The sequence below is a fragment of the Carcharhinus amblyrhynchos genome, chromosome 14 (genome assembly GCF_965287045.1).
Source record: "Carcharhinus amblyrhynchos chromosome 14, sCarAmb.v2.hapA, whole genome shotgun sequence".
In the NCBI taxonomy this organism is placed as follows: domain Eukaryota; kingdom Metazoa; phylum Chordata; class Chondrichthyes; order Carcharhiniformes; family Carcharhinidae; genus Carcharhinus; species Carcharhinus amblyrhynchos.
The window spans coordinates 13,954,141-13,974,974 of NC_137337.1; the positions used below are offsets into that span (position 1 = coordinate 13,954,141).

The 20,834-nt window shown below is 40.0% G+C and overlaps 1 protein-coding gene across 2 annotated transcripts in view; it reads left to right on the forward strand.

The window, feature by feature from the left end:
• setd3 (SET domain containing 3, actin histidine methyltransferase) overlaps nt 1-18,215 on the forward strand; it is a 116,044-nt gene extending 97,829 nt beyond the window's left edge. For both annotated transcript variants that reach the window (XM_080202331.1, XM_080202329.1), the window contains 4 exons: nt 2,739-2,905; nt 5,355-5,440; nt 12,585-12,745; nt 15,204-18,215. In XM_080202331.1, coding sequence (XP_080058457.1) covers nt 2,739-2,905; nt 5,355-5,440; nt 12,585-12,745; nt 15,204-15,680 — 891 coding nt within the window. In that variant the 3' untranslated portion in view covers nt 15,681-18,215. The remainder of the gene's footprint in view (nt 1-2,738; nt 2,906-5,354; nt 5,441-12,584; nt 12,746-15,203) is intronic.
• The last annotated feature ends 2,619 nt before the right edge of the window (nt 18,216-20,834 follow it).

Sequence of the window (20,834 nt, forward strand, 5' to 3'; positions counted from 1 at the left end):
GGATGTTCCAAAGCATTTCATAAGAACATAAGAACATAAGAAATAGGAGCAGGAGTAGGCCATCTAGCCCTTCGAGCCTGCCCCGCCATTCAATAAGATCATGGCTGATCTGTCGTGGCTCAGTTCCACTTTCCCGCCCTCTCCCCATAACCCTTAATCCCCTCTCTTATCAAGAACCCATCAACCCGCTTCTTAAAAATATTTAGCGAGGCAGCCTCCACCACTTCAACGGGCAGAGAATTCCAGAGATTCACCACCCTTTGAGTGAAGAAGTTCCTCCTCAACTCCGTTCTAAACCGCCTCCCCTTTATCTTGAGGCTGTGCCCCCTAGTCCTACTGTCTTTTTTGAGCGGGAAGAGTCTCTCCACCTCTATCCTATCCATCCCATTCATCATCTTATACGTCTCAATGAGATCTCCCCTCATTCTTCTAAACTCTAACGAGTACAAGCCTAGTTTATTCAGCCTCTCCCCATAGCTCAATCCCCTCAACTCCGGTATCAGCCTAGTAAACCACCTCTGCACTCCCTCCAGGGCCAAAATATCCTTGCGCAGGTGCGGCGCCCAAAACTGCACACAGTACTCCAGCTGCGCCTTTTTCGTAGCCAATGAAGTACTTTTGAAATACACCAAAGAATCATAGAATATATGGTGAAGTTTTAACTCATTTAACAAAAGCCCACCATTTACACAAAGTTAAAATTGGCCTATAGTCGCTGCTGTAGAAGGCATGGCTAGATCTCAGGAAGTAACAAAATAAATTAACAGTTCACCAGCTTTGGGTATGGAAACAGAAAATACTTGGAATACTCTACAGGTCTTACAGCATCTAAAGTTTATTTATTAGCACTGCAGTGAAGTTGCTGTGAAAATCCCCTAGTCGCCACACTCTGGCACCTATTCGGTACACTGAAGGACAATACAGCATGAACAACACACCTAACTAGTGTGTCTTTGGACCATGAGAGAAAATTGGAGTACCCGGAGGAAATTCACACAGACACGGGGAGAATGTGCAAACTCCACACAGACAGTGACCCAAGCTGGGAATCGAACCTGGGTCCCTGGTACTGTGAGGCAGCAGTGCTAACCACTGTGAGGGAAGAAACTGCTTCAGTGTTTCAGGTAGTGACCTTTCGTCAGAACCTTGCTTAGGTGTTGGTAAAGGGAGAAGTATTGACCATGACACTGAGAACTCCCCTGCTTCTCTTTGAATAATGCAGTGGGATCTTTTACTTGCACCCGAGAAGGCAGATGGGGCCTTGGTGCAACATACCCAACAAAAGACGACACCTCTTGTCAGTGCAGCACTTTCTCAGTGCTGCTGTGAATTTTCAGCCTGGATTATGCCCTGGTTCATATGTGAACTTTGCCAGTAGGAAGTTGCACCCTTGAAGTCCCTATGTTTGTACAGTGTAACATAAAATAATTTTCTTTACCAAATCACAAAATTCCAATTCATTACCATTGTTGCCTTTATTTGCATGTTTTATTTAAAGGATTTGTTTTCTATAGTTAGACTGAGATTTCTATGGCTTGCCTTTCTTAAAAATCCAGATGACCTTGACCCTCTAGGGCTTGCTACCGGCTCCTCTGACATCACTTTCAGCTGCTCAGAGGTTGAAATTACAGGACTGCACTGCTGACACAAAGGCAGCATTGTAAGCAGTGTAGATAAAAGTATAAAATCACAAAGGGATATTTAAACAATTTGGTTTATATATTTATATGTTAAGTGAATGGGCAAAACTGACAAATGGATTTCAATGTCGGTAAATATAAAGCCATCCACCTTGGACTTTAATGGATAGAACAGGTACTTTTAAATGGTGATAGGTTAGAAGTCGTGAAGATCTTAAGAGTCTAAGTACATAGATCATAAAAATGTCACCAACAGGTACAGAAAGTAATCAAGAAGACTAATGGATCTCAGCCTGCATATCTTGGGAGCTAGGGAAGCCCTAGCTAGAAGTTATGTTTCAGCTCCACAATGCCATAGTTAGACCACACATGGAGTCCAGAGAGCTGTTCTGCACATTGTACCCTAGCAAGGATATATTAGCCTTGGGGATAGGAGAGCAGTGTAGATTTACCAGATCATATCTGGATTCCCAAGGTTTAAATTATGAGGAAAGATTGCACAAACTAGAATTGCATTCCCTGAAATTTAGATAGTTAAGGAGATTTAATCAACATTTTCAAGATTTATGGGGAACAGATAGGGGGAAGTATTTCTGTTTCTTGCGAAGTCCAAGGCTATGGAACATGCTCTAAAAAAATTAAAGACTGAATTGTCAGAAATTAGGAATCACTTTTGCACACACAGGGTGATAGATGTCTGAAACACTGTTCCATCAGTTAGATTGATTGTTAATTTTAAGACTAAGATTGATAGATTTCTGTTATGCAAAGGCATTAAGCGATACAGGTTTAAAGCAGGTTTATGGAGTTATCTCATTGAATGGCACATCAGGCTTGAGGGGCTAAATGGCCTGAGCCTGTTCCTTTATTACTATGCAGGAAGTTGAAGAATCGTTTCGTAAAGTGCACTTGTAAACTAAGCTGAAATTGCAAGAACTCTTGTCCTCTTCCATATTGAAGAGACGTTCTCAGTACTCAGTTTAAATCTACATTGTAAAAAGCATGAGCATCAGAAACTGCAACTTGAGGCCTTTGGTTTACTGCCTGGATTCCCAGACAATTTGTACTGATCTAACACATGACATTTGAATCTTTCAGATCTATATTTTCTATGGGACTCGCTCCAATGCTGAGTTTGTGATACACAATGGATTTTTTTTCAATAATAACTCACACGACAGAGTAAAGATAAAGCTGGGAGTGAGTAAAAGTGACCGACTGTATGCTATGAAGGCAGAAGTTTTGGCTCGCGCTGGCATACCAACGTAAGTATTTTATAAAGCACTTTGTCCATCTCTCTCCGTTCCAATCAATCGCCAACAGGAGAATTCAGCTTTTTATGCAAGAACGCATGTAAAAATATGATGTTTACCTTATCTATTGTATACTCTATAATTAATATATGCTGCTTTTTGAGTTTCCTGTTCAACGAAGAACCCACTAAATTTCACGACGCGTTTCTTGAAAACATGTAGCTGGTGGATGAGATACTTTGCTAGTTGTGAACTCAGAAAATTACCCCCTTAGTATTCGTTTCTGGCAGCTGTAACCTAAGAAACAGGTAACTTTCCCTCCTAACATGGTAAAATATGTTATCAGGGAAGTGGGAATAGTCAATTATTTACAGTATTGATTGGAACTAGCATAAAATTCAATTAATAAAGGTGGATCTTGATGTACATTGAGGGTTAGGAGTGGGGGAGATTTTTAAAAATTTAAAACTTAAACATTAAGACAACAGTTTGCAATATTTTGTGCAAAGTGACATTTAAAGATTTGGCGTGGTAAATGCATTTCTTTGTGGGCGAACAATTAGAATACAGTATTTCTCTCCCTGAAAATCCCCAACTCCCTCCAGAAGCCTGGGTCCCTCTGTCAGGTGAATAAAAGAGACTAAAGTCTGATCCCTAAAGCATCTTAAGAATTATAGTATAAAATAATGTATTGCATTTGCTGCAGCAAGGATTCTGCATTTTCTCAAACAGAAGTACTCACTTATTAAATACATTGCTGCTTTAGCTCAAGTGTCTGATATGCCACCACCTCTGATTATAACGCTAATTAATAGAGAGAGCATATAAAGTGTCCTCTGATACCCTACTTACATCAGCTCACATTTTGTATGGCTCCCTAAGACAGCCTGGTAATGATGGAATTAAAAGAGTGACTTAAGTGGAATTGATCGTGCCTTTTGCTCACCAGAGCCATATTGTTTAAAGCATCAGTGGTATAATTAAATGTGCACTTCAATGTTTTGAAAACTTTTTTTTACCTCCAGTGTAATATTTTAAGTGTCTTAAATGTAGTTCACCAAAAGTCAAGTTCTGAGATCTGTTGGAGTTGAGCTGAAAGACCGCTTTTTGCTCTCCTTTGTTTAATACACAACTGAATTCAAATCAACAGAGGAAATAAAGGTTTCCATTCATAATGGCACCAGCTGAAATGGGTTTGAGAAGTTAGAGTAGACAAGTGTTCTAAACACAGAACTGTCCTTGAGATGAAAACTACAGTGCTTATGTAGTGTGGCCTTACACAACTTTTTTTGCTCCTGGGACTATACATTTTATCCTTGGTAGGCTGAGGACTTTGTATATGATACTTTCTAATTATATCATAGAATAGAATCCTGATGCAGAAGGAGGCCATTTGGCCCACCAAGTCTGCTCCGACTCCCCAACCAAGCACCTTAACTAGTTGCACCTCCTACTCTATCCGCATAAACCCACATACTTACCCGCTACTCCCGCTAACCTACACATCTTGGGACACGAAGAGATAATTTAGTATGGCCAATTCACCTAACCCACACATCTTTGGACTGTGGGAGGAAACCCTTGTGGACAGGGGAGAACGTGCAAATTCCACACAAACAGTCACCCAAGGTTGGAATTGAACCTGGGTTCCTGGCGCTGAGGCAGTAGTGTTCACCATAGTGCTGCCCTGTGCGATGGTGAGATATTTTCTCATGAACATGCTGAGTTGCCACTTTGTTCCTTTCCTGTTGAAGAAATCATTAAGTCTGAATATTGACTTGTAGGCACAAGCCTGTGCCCTGTTGCCCCATGACGCCACTCGTAAGATGCATTTCAAGGCCAAGATTAAATTCTTCTTCTTTTCACCCTTACTCGCTATCTTGCAATCACTGTAAGTAAGTCTCTTCTTTCTTTACTATCCACGGAATGGCTTTACATCAGCTCATTATTTCTGACATTCCCATCCCAAAGAAGAATAGAACTTGAAGGGAAGAGTAAGCAGCAGAAGTACCAGGGAGAAAAATAATCATAACTGAAGTAATAGTAGGGGTAATTTTTATGTTTTGCACCACCATAGCACAGCACACATACTGGAAACTCAATGTTGAAATATCAGGTGCAGGAGATTTTATGTTCATTATGCAGCCCATCCAAATTGCCATTTATTAATTTAAATGGATGAAAATGTGGTTGAGCTGAATCATGGATGCATGACCCTGATTAAAAGGTTGGGAAACTTACCCATTATTCATAGTACTTAATCGGAATGGGCTGTCAGTGAATCTTATAATCTGTTCATTATTTGCTGTGAACTTAAACTATGACTTGAAAATTACTAGGTCATTTTCTGGTTTGCGGCGGCTGCTTTGATAGCTCACCTTTGGTACAATTAGATGCTTGTTGAAGCTGATGTTGTGATTACTCTGACAGACTAACTCTAGTGTCCATGTATTTCTGTCAGGTCCAGTGTATTTGCTCTACACTGCAGTGAGCCTCCCATCTCAGCCCAGCTGTTAGCCTTCCTACGTGTCTTCTGCATGACTGAAGGTAAAACCATTTCCCCATTTTCCTTTTTCAAATCAGGGAATATTGATAGAAATGCTTGTGAGGCGGAATCTCAAAAGGGCAAAAAATTACTCTTTAGGAACTGCAAATGAGAGACTCGAGTGGTTCGTAACAGATCCCTAAAATGAGATCATTTCTGAGAAGTTATTTGTGATTATCTATACCACTGACTAGTTTTTGGACTTGCTGCTGATACATGTCTTTGTGGACATTGGCCAGCACGCTCTCTGCTGTAGATGCATAATGATGTTCTTGTTCACTTGTATCACTTCTTCCACATAATTTACTCCAGTCATCAATGACGGTACCTTTTGCTATTTCTCAGACTGTCCTAAGTAATACTAGGTCAGCATTAAGGATGGCAAATTCTTTTATTTATTGCCTTTACTGTAATTGTTAAAAGGATACCTTGATTTGTCACTTGGATGTATTGAGAACTGCTATTAATATTGTCATTTTTCCTGCAAGTGTTATCTTTTTTTTTTCACCCCAAGTAAAAAGCTTTTCAGGGATTTATTTAATCCAGTCTTTTGCACCCTGATTTTTTTTTTCGTCTGTTCTCCAAGTATTTTGGTTTTTTGCCTGTTAAATTGCGTGTAGTGAATTTCATTGCTGAAGACACCTCCCTGTAATGGTAATTCTCCCTTAATTTCCCTCTTTAAATAAATAATTATTTATTAGATGGGAAAGGGAAGAAGTGTTCTGGCTCATGTGTGGGGTAGACCAAATTGGCCAGATGTTTTTATTTTCTGGCCTATGTGTTCATATCTTTCTATTAAAATTATTTCTTATTGTATGTTGGATCTTCATGAAGAATTGTTGTTTTGGCCAACTTTCTCTGGTGATACAGATTGCAGAGACTGGCTTGAAGCACCTCCAAAAGGAAAATGTATTTCAGATTAGCTAAAGCTCCTGTCTCATCTAGTTGTCATGTTTTTGTGGGAAGACTTCACTGGAACAGTCCCCAGTTCATAATAGAGGGGTACTGTTCTTGTAACATCTGTATGTATGCATAATACAGTTCAGGGAAAAAGATGATTTCACCATGGCATTATTAAATGAGTTAAATGGAAAGTAGCAAAGAGAACCTTTGTTTCCACAGCAACGTTTGCTAGTCAATACATGGAGGAGAACTTGCTTCAAAATCTCAGAATGTTTACATGCGCTAAATATGAATATAACTACCTTTTGTATGCTGTTGTATCTTGACTAGCAAGTAATGAATTTGACAAGAATAATTCTGAGCACCATGGCCAGGGAAGTCTTGTGGCACAATGGGTAGCGTCCCTCCCTCTGAGCCAGCAGCTCCAGATTCAAAGCCTACCCCAAGTCTTGATTGCCAAGGAAGGTGTATTCATGCCGTGGCCAAACAGGTTGAGTAGTGTTAGAATCCTTATCAGAAACTCCAAGGTATATTATGAAGCCAGACTAGACCCCAACAATTTTTCTATTTTGGCTTTAATATGAGATAGGATGTTTCATTCAAGGCACAATTCTACAGATAATCTAGGGTGTTTTTATCAAAATAAATTTTATTTAACAGTACAGTTTAACTATAACACATGAATTAGCTTAACTTTGAACAATTGAACAACACTTAAACATTACAAGATACAATTCTTTACTGCCACCCTATCACTATTAGTTCCAATCAAGCAATATTTCTCTTACAGACTTGAACCCCTCTTTAAAATTAGTTAGCAAAACACAAACATACTTGCTTTGACTTAGGTTAACAGTCTTGGAGCTTTCAGAAAGCCCCTGGAGACGCACTTCTTTCTTCTACTAGCTCAAGGCAACAACTGCTCTTTGTTTTAACATGAAAATTAAACTGTTCTTTCCCATAAGCTTAACTGCTCCTGTTTACCACATGACTCTGTCCCTTTCAATCAGCCCAATCAAAACTGACATGATTCTGAACATTTGGACTAAAATCCTCGGAGAACTTAAGAAAACAAACGGCAACCCCTTTACTCTACAAACTAAGACGTTCCAAGCCAAAATGAGTTAATATCCAGCTCTCGACTTTTGCTGCATGTTTCCCAGACAAATCAACTCTTGTAACAAAACACTGCCTCTTAAAGCTGCTTACAAAAATATGTAAAAATGGCATTGTATCATCACAATATCAACCTACAAAATCTTTCCAAGATGCCAATTTTTAAAATTTTATTTATTAGTGACAAGTAGGCTTACATTAACACTGCATTGAAATTCCCCTAGCCACCACACTCCGGCGCCCGTTCAGGTCAATGCACCTGACCAGCACGTCTTTCAGACTTTGGGAGCAAACTGGAGAACCCGGAGGAAACCCATGCAGATACGTGGAGAACATGCAAACTTCACACAGACAGTTACCCAAGCCGGGAATCAAACTTGGGTCACTGGCGCTGTGAGACACCAGTGCTAACCACTGTGCCACAGTGCCACCAACGGCAGGTAGTAAGAACCGGAGAAACTCTTGGTAAGCCATGCTTGATGCAGAGTGGTGCTCCTTAAGCCTCTGGTGACAGCTAGCGACTTATTTGAGGAAGAACCTCTCTGTGGGAAGAAATGAAAGTCTGACTTGTGCACCACTTGGCGAAAGAAGAGAAACAACAACAAACAACAATGGTCATGGATTTCCAGTCCCACTGAGGGGTGTGCTGGCTAGCCAGAAGTCTTTTGTAGGACCAGAAGATCCTGGTGGTGGGTGGGGTTGGAAAATCCCAGCCTATGATTTTGATGAAAATCTGCAGTTTTTCATACGCGCTGCCAATCATGCACCTCATCTGCTAAATCAAAACTGGACAAGTGAGAGGACAGGAACTAGGATTGCGTCTTGTGGCATTTCTGTAAATAAAAAATGTGATCGCAGTTTCATGGTGAATGCTATCATATTATGGAACTTAGAAATAACAAGAAAATAGATTTATTATTTAATGATCTGACTGTGGTTTAGCGGGGCTGGTGCAGGAGTGGGAAAAGTGAAGATGGGGTGACATTTGGGGAGGGAGAGCTGCAGTGGCCATTTTCCTCAAATGTGTGTTGCAATAAACATTCCTGTTCCACTTGTCTCTATATTCAGGTAAGTGTATTTCCAAAACACCTCTCAAGTTCCAGGTAATCCCAAAGTCTGATTTTTCTGAATGAATAAACTGCTGGCTGCTTCAGAGCAATCAATAGGGGTTTCAAACAAGCAATAGATTTTCTGCAAATTATATTTGAAAGGGGCATAATGCCTCATTCAGGTCATGGTTGTTGCACAAAAATTTATTTGTCCTTTCACAGCAAGAGAAACGGTGTACTTTTGGACAAATGGCGCACTTGTTTCTTGCTTATACCAGGGCCGTAATGGACCAGTTAGCACCAGAAAGATGGGCACTTGTGTCCACATTTATAGCTCATTAACTGGTTATTCAATTCATCCTTGCTTTATTGTTAAACAATTATTATGAGAAAGTTCTACATAGCTAGCAATTCTTAAACTTTTGCCAAAAAGTGTCTTCCTCCTCCACCTACTGAGAGCTGTGCCACCTCCTCCATTACTTGCTCCGAATTGGAGTTACATTTCACTGCATGTGGTACATTTTACAGCAATTTAAGCTGGACTTTTTGACTGATGTAGAGATTTTATAATGTGCATTGTGCATCATGTGAATTCAATCAGTGTTCATGTAAGAGTACATACCACACTGATGATAAATGTTGCATCAATTAAACTGACGAAGATAATTAGAAGGCCATTTGTTACAAGATTGTAGGACAAACTTGTTGAGCAAATGAAAATAGTTTTTCTGGAGTTTTGCTTTGCAAGTTTAAAAACTCGTTTAGCATTTAATTTTAAGACCTTAAGTATTTCAAGGATTACAGATAACTTCCATTTTACAGTGCTATTTAGGGAATCTTACTATCCTAGAAATAGCCAGTTATAGCTTTTTGGATTATGCAAAGAAAGTGAGTTTGCTGTGAAAATGCTGATTTTAAAAAAAAATTACAGATGGTTAATCAGAATATGATTGCAATGAAAACTGCTGATGAATTTTTTTTCAATTGGCAGAGGTTAAACAGAGTTGGGCAGATACACCATAGTAGGTACTTGAGCAATTTTCACTGCTTTGAGTCAGCTTGTCTCTATCTGCCTCTGTTTCCCCTTGATCACTACAGCAGAGCCATGGTGGGCTGCAGTAAAGGGCGAAGTAGTTTTCTCTACATGTCCCTCACAGCACCACCATGGATGATTTTTTTTTATTATGGTGAAGCAGTAGAATCTACTTTAATTTGTCTGACAAACATGAACAAAAGAAATGGTGGGAATGCAGAAATAGTGCCATATTCTTCCAATCTCTGCTTCACCTTTGCAATGAATCTTACAGTGAACCAATGGGTGATGATCGTAAATAAACCAAGGCAAACATTCATGTTTCTATGAAATCTAGTTAGTGTAATAGTCAAAAGTGAGCATTGTGCGGTGAGAGAAACATAGAGGGGCTTGTAAGTCAAGTAGGCTAACTGTTTCCCTGGATCATTTAACAAGGGAGTGAAATTATTTAATTTGTATCCTCATAAGAATCAGTTTTTCATGTAACTCTCATTCTAACTCCCCAAGACTGTACAAGTGCAAGTCAGAAGTATGATAGAATGCCCTATCAGAAGTGAGATGGAATGCCTGGATAAGTGCAGCTCCAAATTCATTCAAGAAGCTCAACACCATCCAGGATAAAGGAACCTGTTTGATTGCTACTCCATCCACCTTCTCAAAATGCACTCCCTCCACCACCAATGCACACTGGCAGCAGTGAGTATCATTTACAAGATGCACTGCAGCAACTCACCAAGGCTCCTTGGATAGCACTTTCCCAACCCTCAACCTTAGAAGGACAAGGACGGTAGATGCATGGGAGCACCACCATCTGCAGTCACATGTCATCCTGATTTGGAAGTATATTGCCATTCCTTTACTGTCACTGGGTCTCCCTTCCTAACAGCCCTGTGGATGTATCGCCAACCCTTGGACAAGTGCATTTCAAGATAGGCATTTGAGAATGAGCAATAAGTACTGGCTTGGCCAACGTTATTCACATCCCATAAAATAAGAAATACCTTTTCTAGGACAGTTGGCACAGTGTTTTTCTAATCAATGTTCATAAGTCACCATTAGCTTGAACAAAATACTAAAGAAACCTGAATGATTCAACAGAACTTGATAGGAATTGATGCTATTTACATTCATGTGTTTGAAATTCAGTCTTTTCTGACCCTGCTTTTATAATTCGTTAGTTAATTAATCAAAACATTTCATGGAAATATAGATTTTTAATATTTTGTTTAAAAAATGGTTTTAAAATTAAAATTCCTGGATAACATCATATTCAGAGCTGATATCAGCTAAAGGAGGTTGCACTGTGATCTCTTGGAGAAACAAGACTTTTAGCATGTCCCGATTCCATTATTGTGACATAGTTTAAGTTTTACCATTCTATTGTGTTTAATTGAATTAAAGGTAATGACATCAGGTCACCTGAAATACTTTTGAACAATAGTTATTGCTGTAATGTAGGAAAAAGCGCAGTCATTTTTTTCACAGCATAATCTCACAAATAACAATGAGAATTGTGACCAGGTAAGATGTTTTTAATGAGGAAGGATAAATGTTTGCTAGGATACCGAGACATCTCTCCTGCTCTTTCAAAGCGCAGTGTTCTTTTGCGTCTGGTTGAAAGGGCTGGCCTTAGTATAATGTTTCATTCAAATTGTAGTACCACACCGAAATATTAGCTTAGGTATGTGTGGTCATGGCTTCAGAGTAGGGTTTGAACCCACAACCTTCTGACCTAGAAGCTAGAGTACCAACATTGAACCAAGAATGACATGGTAATGATACTATGTGTAAATAATTTAAAGTAATGGTCAGTTCTGGGTTTATCTGGGAGAACTTGGCACATGGATCCATCCTCTTTTTAGCCATTTCTTTCTTGAAACATTGGGCTGGATTTTCATTCTCAAAGCGAGTAGTGGGAGTTGGGACATTTGGCTGCCTTGCGCATGTTCGGGAGAAGGTGCCCGCCAAGGCAGAATTTTTGTTGCAGAGGAGGGGAGGGAATGGTGATTGGAGTCAAGCCAGCCATGCCCCAGAATAGCCTCAGGGACAGCTGGGTAGTGAGGCAGGCTGTTTAATGGTGTTCTAGAAATTTGTTCCAATTACAGTAAAATCAATAAAACAACAACTCTCTAGTTGTTCACGCCCTTCATCCACACATGCCAACAGATTGCCCCATGGCCTCTCAGATCCTCAGTTTCAACCCATGATATGTCTATGCCCATTCATCTAGTATACACTCTATGTAGAACTACTGAATCATACAGTAACAACAGAATATGTGGAAAAAGCTTTAAAAAAATTCATTCATGCAAAATGGTCTCACTACAGCTTGACTTTTAAAAAAATCTGTCACCCAGACCCTTTAAAGTATCAGTAACAGAAATTGCAAGCCCCTGAAATCTCTAAATCAAAATATTTGTACAATTAAATAGATGAGAAATAAAGAGTTGTCAATCAAGCAGTGCTTTCCTGGAGATGCAGATGTTTCAACAAAGTAATGGATGCCTGGACTCTAAGCCAAACCTCATTCTGTATTCATCAGTGCATAAACAATGTAAAAGAAGTAAATGCCAGAAATTAACTGCAAATTGGTCAGTTCCTGCAAGAGAAAGAAAAGTAAATGTTTGGGCAGAACCCTCTTTTTTGGATTTGAAAATGACTCAGTAAACATAGGTTTCTTTAAAAATAAAGAAAAAAGCAAATGAGGTAATGCTGAATTTATGTCCTAAAATGTACTGCCAGCCTGAGGCTGAAGATACAATGATGGAGGAGAAAATCTGTGAGCAAGTCAGCACAAAGTATTTTGTGCATCTCCTTGTAGTTGTGCCTCAGAAATGCCTGCTGGGAAACTGGAGTGCTACTTGAGGGATGCCAAAAGAGTGGGTGAGAGATATTCAAAGAGCAAAATATGGAATGATAAGACATATATTACCACCTTCTTTTCAAATTGTAATCAGCCAAAGTTACCGTATGTTGAAATCGGGCCCCAGGGTCTTTGAGCTATCAACGTTTGAATGCTCTCAATTATAACCTATGTAATTACAGATGAATTGAAAGAACATCTTGTGGGAGATCATGCAATCGATAAGATCTTTACCGTAGGAAATTCTGATTTCCCTGTGAGCTGGGATAATGAAATCAAACTGTGGACCTTTCTTGAAACCAGAGCTGCACTCCTCTTAAAAACATATAAAACTACTACTGAGGTAAGTTCCTCATATGTTGTTTTGTTATTTAAAAATGTTAAAACTGGAAACTTAATGGATTTTTAATTCTGTATTCAGCTTTGTATGTATAAACAGAAACACAGTTTGTGTCTTACAGAATTTATTTCAAGAAGATTGTTTTCATGTAAAGCTGCATTAAATAGGATGGAAGTAGAATTATAGAATGATGTGAGCAGTCACTCTGACCATTGTGTATAATCTTTGAAAGAATTTATCCAATTAGTCCCACTGCTTTGCACTTCCCCCTTGTCCTACAAGTTTTCCAATTAAGCATTTATTTAATTTTCTTTTGAAAGTTACTTTATAGTGAAATTGTGACACCAAAGAGCCCAAGTAAACTGGAGTCAATGGGACTCTGGGTTGGAGTCATACCTAGCACAAATAATGGTTGTGGTTGTTGGAAGTTAGTCATCTCAGCTCCAGGACGTCTTTGCAGGCCTTCCTCTGTGTAGTGTCCTAGGCTCAACCGCTTACAGTTGCTTCATCAGTGACCTTCCTTCCTTCCATAAGGTCAGAAGTGGGGATGTTCATTGACTGCACAAGCACCATTCACAACTCCTCAGATACTGAAACAGTCCATGTCCAGGTCTTGCTGCATTTGTATGATATCCAGGCTTGGACTGATGAGTAGTAAGTAACATTTACCACATCCAAGTGTCAGGCAATGACCACCTCCATCAAGAGAGAATCTAACCATCACCCCTTGACATTCAATGGCATTGTCATCCCCCACTATCAACATCCTGGAGGTTACCAAAGAACAGAAACGGAATGGCACTAGCCACATAAATACTGTAGCTATAAAAACAGGTCAGAGACTAGGAATCATGCGGTGAGAAACTCTAACACCTGACTGCCCAAAGACCTCCACCACCTACAAGGCACAAGTCAGAAATGCGATGAAATACTCTCCATTTGTCTGAATGAGTGCAGCTCCAACAATACTCAAGAAACTCAACACCATCCAGAACAAAGCAGCCTGCTTATTTGCCACCCCATCTACAAACATTCACTCTGTCTACCACTTGCACACAATTGCAGCAATCCCCACCATTGTAAAAGCTCACCAAAGCTCCTTTGATGTCACCTTCTAAACTTGTATCTCTACCATCGAGAAGGACAAGGGCAACAGGTTGCATGGGTATACTAACACCTGGAGGTTACCCCCAATCACCACAGCATCCTGACTTGAAAATATGTTGCAGTTCCTTCACTGTTGCATGCTCAAAATCTTGGAACTCCCTAGCAGAGGTGGTCCCTATACCACAAAGACTGCAATGGTTGAAGAAGGCAGCTCAACACCACCTTCTCGAGGGCAATTGTAGGTGGGCAGTAAATGCTGGACTAGCTCATGTCCCTTGAATGAATAAGTTTTTTAAAAAAATTGGCTTTCATCACGCTTTTCCTTAAACCCCTCGACCTCTTCTGCCTTACAGTACTACTTAAAACCTGCTTCTTTGACAAAGATTTTGGTCATTTATTCTAATAACTCTGTCTGTGAGTCAACGTCAATTTTTGTTTTACAATCAGGCCAATGAAGCAGTTTAAGAAGGCAGCTAATGACTACCTTCATTAGGGCAATTGGGAATGGACAATAAATGTTAGCCTAGCCAGTGGTGCCCACATTCCACGAATGAACCTAAAAAGAAGTATGGCCTCTTGCCAGTTTTTCTTGATTCTACTATTGGTCATAGATGTCATAGAACCCCGCAGTGCAGAAAGAGGCCCTTCGGCCCATCAAGTCTGCACCAACCACAATCCCACCCAGGCCCTACCCCCATATCCCTACATATTTTACCTGCTAATCCGGCTAACCTAAACATCCTAGTACACCAAGGGGCAATTTTAGCATGACCAATCAACCTAACCCGCACATCTTTGGACTGTGGGAGGAAACCGGAGCACCTGGAGGAAACTCTCCTCATGCCTGCATGGATGTGCAAACTCCACACTGACAGTGACCCAAGCCAGGAATCGAGTCTAGGTCCCTGGAGCTGTGAAGCAGCAGTGCTAACCACTGTGCTACTGTGCCGCCCGCTAAAGGTGACTGCACCTTTAGCAGCCAAGCACTCTACAATGGAAGTTCCTCCTTTAAATCTGTGTCTCTCTTCCCTGCTTTATGATACCCCTTAAAACTTGCCTCAAACCAAGTTTTTGGTCATCCACCCTAATAGCTCCTTATGTGGCTCCGTGTCAATTTTTGTTTGATAATCAGTCTTGTGAAGCAATTTGGAATTTTTACTAAGTTAAAGGTGATATAACCTCTTATATTGGAACGCTTCAGGAATTTAAATGCCTCAATTAAATCATCTGAGGAGAACAACCTTAACCTTTGTAGTATGTCTATGTAACCAATTGTTTGAATTGTTTGAAAATAAGTCAATTTTGTCTCCTCCTCCTCCTCTTTTCCTCCCTCATCCCACCCCTTTGATTTTAGGATGATAAGTCATTGCTTGAAAAGCCAGAACTGTCCTACCACACCAAGATGGCCATTCAGCTCCGCACAGCAGAGAAGGAGATCTTGGACAAAGCAGTGCAAAGTGCTGCTACAAAAAGAGAGCATTTTACAGAACTCCAGGACAAAGAGGCACCACTTCCCAAATATGAAGAAAGTAACATCGCCATGCTAGAGAACTCTGTAACAGACTCCAAAATTCCAATGGTGCTGAGAAATTTAAACAGTGACGATGAAGGAGAACAGGATTTGAACTTAACAGAAGCCCTGGACGAGGCAATTGAAGGAGGAGGAGGAGGCATAATGAATGGAGAGAGCACTTTTCCCAATGATACTGATCCCAAAGGCCATGAGAACCCTAAACAAGAAAGCAATGCCAAAGAGACTGGAGATGCCAAAAAGACTATATCAGAAAATAGTGAGCACACTCATACAGTAGAAATTGAAGAACAATCGTGAACTACATTGGGGGAAAAAAAAGGCTTGTGCTTACATGAGGTGGAAATGAGAATTCTGAACATTATTGTAGCTGAAAGTGCAACACATTTGATCATGTCCTTTTAAGGTGAGGTGGGGTGTAGCTGAAGTGGTCTTGTCATAAGTTGCTTTCCAGTAAAATTTCAGTTTATTTTTAAAAAGTGGTCTTAAAATAGCTTCTGGCCAATGTTTGCCCAGTCTCATTGTTGGGTTAGGATATAGGGGGGACTGTGAACCAGTCCAAATGCATTTTCAGTACCAAACATCAATGAATTAAGACTTGTTTTATTTAGCTCATAAATCAAGCTTCAGGTCAAATGAAAAGCAATCCAACAGTGAAAAGCTGGTGTTCAATATTTTTTTGATTTCATAGCATGTGTGTATTGTTTGACACACACATTTCTTTTTGAAAAGTAATGCTTCTGAACACACTGTTCATTTTGTTTCTACATTTAAAGAAGTTCCACAGGAGCGCAGACTCATACTCAAACCCATCCACAGTGACCACAAACCAGTTGCCCCTTGTTGGCTATTATAATCAGGTGGTTACTATTTCTAGTTTTTGTTTATTGGTGCAAAGAATATCAAGTGGTGGGTGAGTAACCAACTGGTATGTCATAGACGGAATGTCACGGTTCCATATGTCTGCTCCAGACACGTTGTAAGCATTAAACATAACCACAAGATGGGGTTGACGTAGAATGACTTCCAGTGAGGCTCAACTTTCTGACTGGGCAAATGAAGTGCCAAGCCTTTTGCAACCACAGCATAGAAACTTATAAACCCTTAGAAGCTCCACAGTCTTTGATGAACTTGATTGGTTCATACGTTTGGCACCAGTGTCATCTGAAAACAGTTAAGGAAAATCTAGACTAATATTTTCTGTTCTAGTCTGCAATACTTTAAACTGGTGTGGTCCTTCATTCCCATGAGAATGTTAGTGCTATTTGTTTGAACCCCTCAACCAAAGGCATTTCCCATCTGCAAAAGACTATGGGCAGATGGTTACCAGAAGCTGGGCTTTATTCTGGTTAGAATAATGGGGATTCTGTGAGGGCTGAGGTTTAATGGCCTTCATAAGTTGGTGAACCAACATTACCATAGTGCAAAGGCCAATATCCCTTTCCTTCTACACCTCTTCAAACAAATTATTGGTATGTAATCTCTGTCCTAACCAAAGCCATCCATTTTCTTACTTTTAAGCTAAATTTGTTACTCTGCTTGTACAATGGATCAACACATCCTATTTTGCTAGTTTAGGGGGAAACTCATTCTCAAGTATGGGGCAAACAGAGTAAGATTTGCTTAACGTGTAAATAGAACTTACCACTGATTTTTAAAATACACGTTAAAACTTGCACCCATAAGCCTTTGATAATTTATTGGTCCCACCTGAATTCTATACACCTCTGGTAATTGAAAATTACCGTCATAAAATGCTGGGCACAATCTAATTTTGACTTCAATTGTGCAACTGCAGCTCTGAATCTGAAATTCGGATTCAGTTAATGTTATGATTGAACAGTGTATGGCTGTTGTGAACCGGGTAATTCTGAGATTACTGCCTTAGCAGGCATGGAATGTCATCTGAGTAAAGTCCACTCCTGATAGTTCAACGTTTTTCTGAGTACTAGATTCCCAACTCCGATATTGACTTGGATTGCTTAACTCTTTTTTGTTTTCAAGTATATGAATAGACAGTGACCTGAATCGAGTAAATTTGGAAATCTGTGAAAACAGAATACCTGCCCCTTTCGGAGTAGAGTGAAATTTCATAGCTCAAACAATCCCATATAAATGGGCAATGGCAAAACTGATGGTTTGTTAAGTTTACACCTTTTTAAGGCACAGTTGTATTAAGTGTCTTCAAATTACGAGATTGCTATTTCTATCATGGTGACCAGTGTAGCAAGCAGGACTTATGCTGATCTCTCTCTATATCCTGAGAAATAAGAGAAGCGTATTTGAGAAGGTAGCGTAACCACTGGAATGAAAAGGACTAACTGCTGTGTCCATATTTCTAGTGTGTTTATAATTTGCACAACTTACTCTATTTGAAAGAATATACGTGAAGTTTTGTAAACTTAGCAGCTTCCATTTGCTAATAATAATTTACCTGGCTGTATTGCTCATTTAACCCTTTGAAAATTGAAAAGCAAATTTCAATTTGAAGAAGTCATTTTTTAAAAAAGTTTCTAATTTGGAGGAATGTTCTGTTGCATCCCTCCTTTGTCTCTGAAATACTGTTCACTACTAAGATTGTTTTGACTTTGTTCCCCAAATGTTGGACAGAGTGTAAAACACCCTATATGTTTTATGCAGCTCTTTAAAGAAAATGTAAATGTCTATTCTACACTTTAGATCAGATGCTTCTACAACCTTCAAAATATGAAAGGAGATCAATGAATGTGAAATTTCCAAGAAAAGTCCAGTGCCCTAGGAAGTTCAGGCTGCATTTCTGCTTGAATGTGATTTCTTTGAATGATGAAATTAAAGCCGTTCATCTTCTAAAGATGATGACTGGGCCGCATTTTGGGTTTTTTTTGAGAAAATCTACTTTCCACTTACTACTGACCTTTTTGTTTGTTCACAAATTTGTGACTTGTTTCTGGCTTCTCCCCACTGTGACAAAGAAATCTTTTTGCTCAGACTTGTAAACCACCACAGAAAGAAAACATTTTCATTTTTTTTAGAAAAGAAAAATGAAATTGCTTCAAGCAACATGATTGTTTTATGGAGGTGTATTTATATTCTGATTTCCAAAGGAAAGATGCAATTATGGGACGCTGCTCCTCTGAAGCTGCAATGTATTATAATGGCAAAGTATTAGCATGTTGCCCATTAACTTGAATAGGGAGCATTCTCACAAAAAGGGGATGGCCATTGCTTAGAGGATCAAGCAAAGTATGTTAACATATATGTACTAAATCAAGTGCAGCTAAGCCCAGTTTTACTTTTGAGGAAGTAACAGCAGTACCTAAAGACACTCATCCAGACTTCTTCCAGGGTCACCTACATATAGTTGTACAGCATGAGGGTGCATATAAACAATTTGGTGGAAAAGTCTAAATGTGCCAATGTGCAGAAACATAAGCACATAAAATCAGTCGCAAGAATCCTTACTTGTAAAAATAGGAACTGAGTCACCAAGTAACTAGATCTCTTGGGGCACATATCGTGCAGGGTCGTAGTTTGGACCCTCTTGCCCTAACCAGCCCGTGTATAAGTTCACTAAGGATGTTCACTAAGGTCACCATGAAAATAATGGGAAAAGTCTACAGATGTGGCAAACGCTCAGCTGCTCAGGCAGCATCTGTATAAAGAGTAACCAAAACATTGCTTGAAACAATGGGCAACGTTTTGTGTGCAACCATTGAGCATAATTTTAATGGGGGTCGGGGGAGAGCACTTAAAATAGGATGGGTGCCCACCTCAACCTCATGTCATAAAGGGAGGTCAGGCACTGGAATCGGCAGCCCAATTGCAGTTTTAAATAAATAATTAAGGTTCAGTTGGGCTTATTAACAAGCCAGTTAACTTCAATAATACATTGTCCACACCATAAAATGGTTGGCGTGGGCAGGTGGTTTTTGAAAAACAATTTCAAAGGGCAGGAAAGAGTGGGGAGGGGTACAGTCTTCAGAGGCGAGGTTCCTAAGGCTGTATCTCCCCGCACTCCCCTCCCCCACTTCCTACTTGCCTGCTCTATAAGGTGCACCATCCCTGACACCTATCCTCTCCATTTTCTAAACTGCCCAAACCCTCCCTGTCCAAGACCCAGACTTATCTGGCTCTGGAATACATGACCCTCCTTGTTTTTTAAAAATTTTTTCATGGGATGTTGGCGTCACTGGCTGGGCCAGCATTTTGTATTGCCCATTCCTAGTTGCCCTTGAGAAAGTAGTGGTGAGCCGATGCCTTGAGCAGTTTTGGTCCATGTGATGTAGGTATACTTGGTGCTGGCTTCCTGGTTGCAATCCTAGCAGCACCCACTAATGCGCTGTTGGGGCTGCTGAGACTGCTGACCAATCGGATTGGCCAACAGCTCCTGAGGCTGGGGTTTCCTCCCCAGTGAGGCACGCCAGCAGGGTGAGCTGGTGTGGATGTGATGACCTTTTCCCACCTTTGCCTCCAGATGGGGGTAGCATGCTGCTCCTTATCTCTGTGTTTCTCTTCCCACAGATGCTGCCTGATCTGGGTATTTTCAGCATTTCTGTCTACTTTATAGATTACCACTGATGCTTGATTTACAAGTTGTGAGAAAGCTTTACTTACAAGAAAGCATTTGACCACTTCCACTAATCCCCTCCAGCAAAACATCGCGCTTATGCTGTCACTGTTTATGCAGAGAATGCATTTCTGATTGTTTACATTTGTTTTTATTTGTTGAAGTTTGTACTTTACTATTTTTACCCATTGAGCATTGCACTTTGATTTTCTATTAACATCCTATATGTTGCAGTTTCTTTTTAAAAAATAGTTGAAGAGGAATATCCAATAGCAACTGATTCCTAAAGATAGCTAGCACTTGCTGTGGTGTTGTTCAAATACATTCTGCACAAAACTATAATTATGGTTTTAGCAATCATCTTTTCTGCTTCATGTGACTGGCCACTATTATCCAATTTCTCCCCTTTGCTTCAATTTTTTCACCAATACTATGAATTTATTCAAAGAAAGTTGCGTAGCGGCTACATCATTGTTCATTGCATGAATTGAAGTAACATAATTAGAACTACTGTTCCATGAGATAAGAATGGCCCTTGAATTAAGACAGCTTTGAATGAGTGTGGCAGCAAGGAGTCCAAGCAGAACTGCGCTCCATGGGAATCATAGGAGGGGGGAAAAGCCTGTGCTGATTGGAGTAATATCTAGCACAAAGGAAGATGGTCATGGTTGTTGGAGGTCAATCATCTCAGTCGCAGGACATCACTGCAGGAGTTCCTCAGAGTAGTATCCCAGGCTCAACCATCTTCAGCTGCTTCATCAATTACCTTTTCTCCATTACAAGATCAGAAGTTGGGATATTCGCTGATAATGGAACAATGTTCAGTCCTCATTCATAACTGTTCAAGTACTGAAGCAGTCCATGTACAAATGTAGCAAGACCTGAACAATATCCAGGTTTGGACTGAC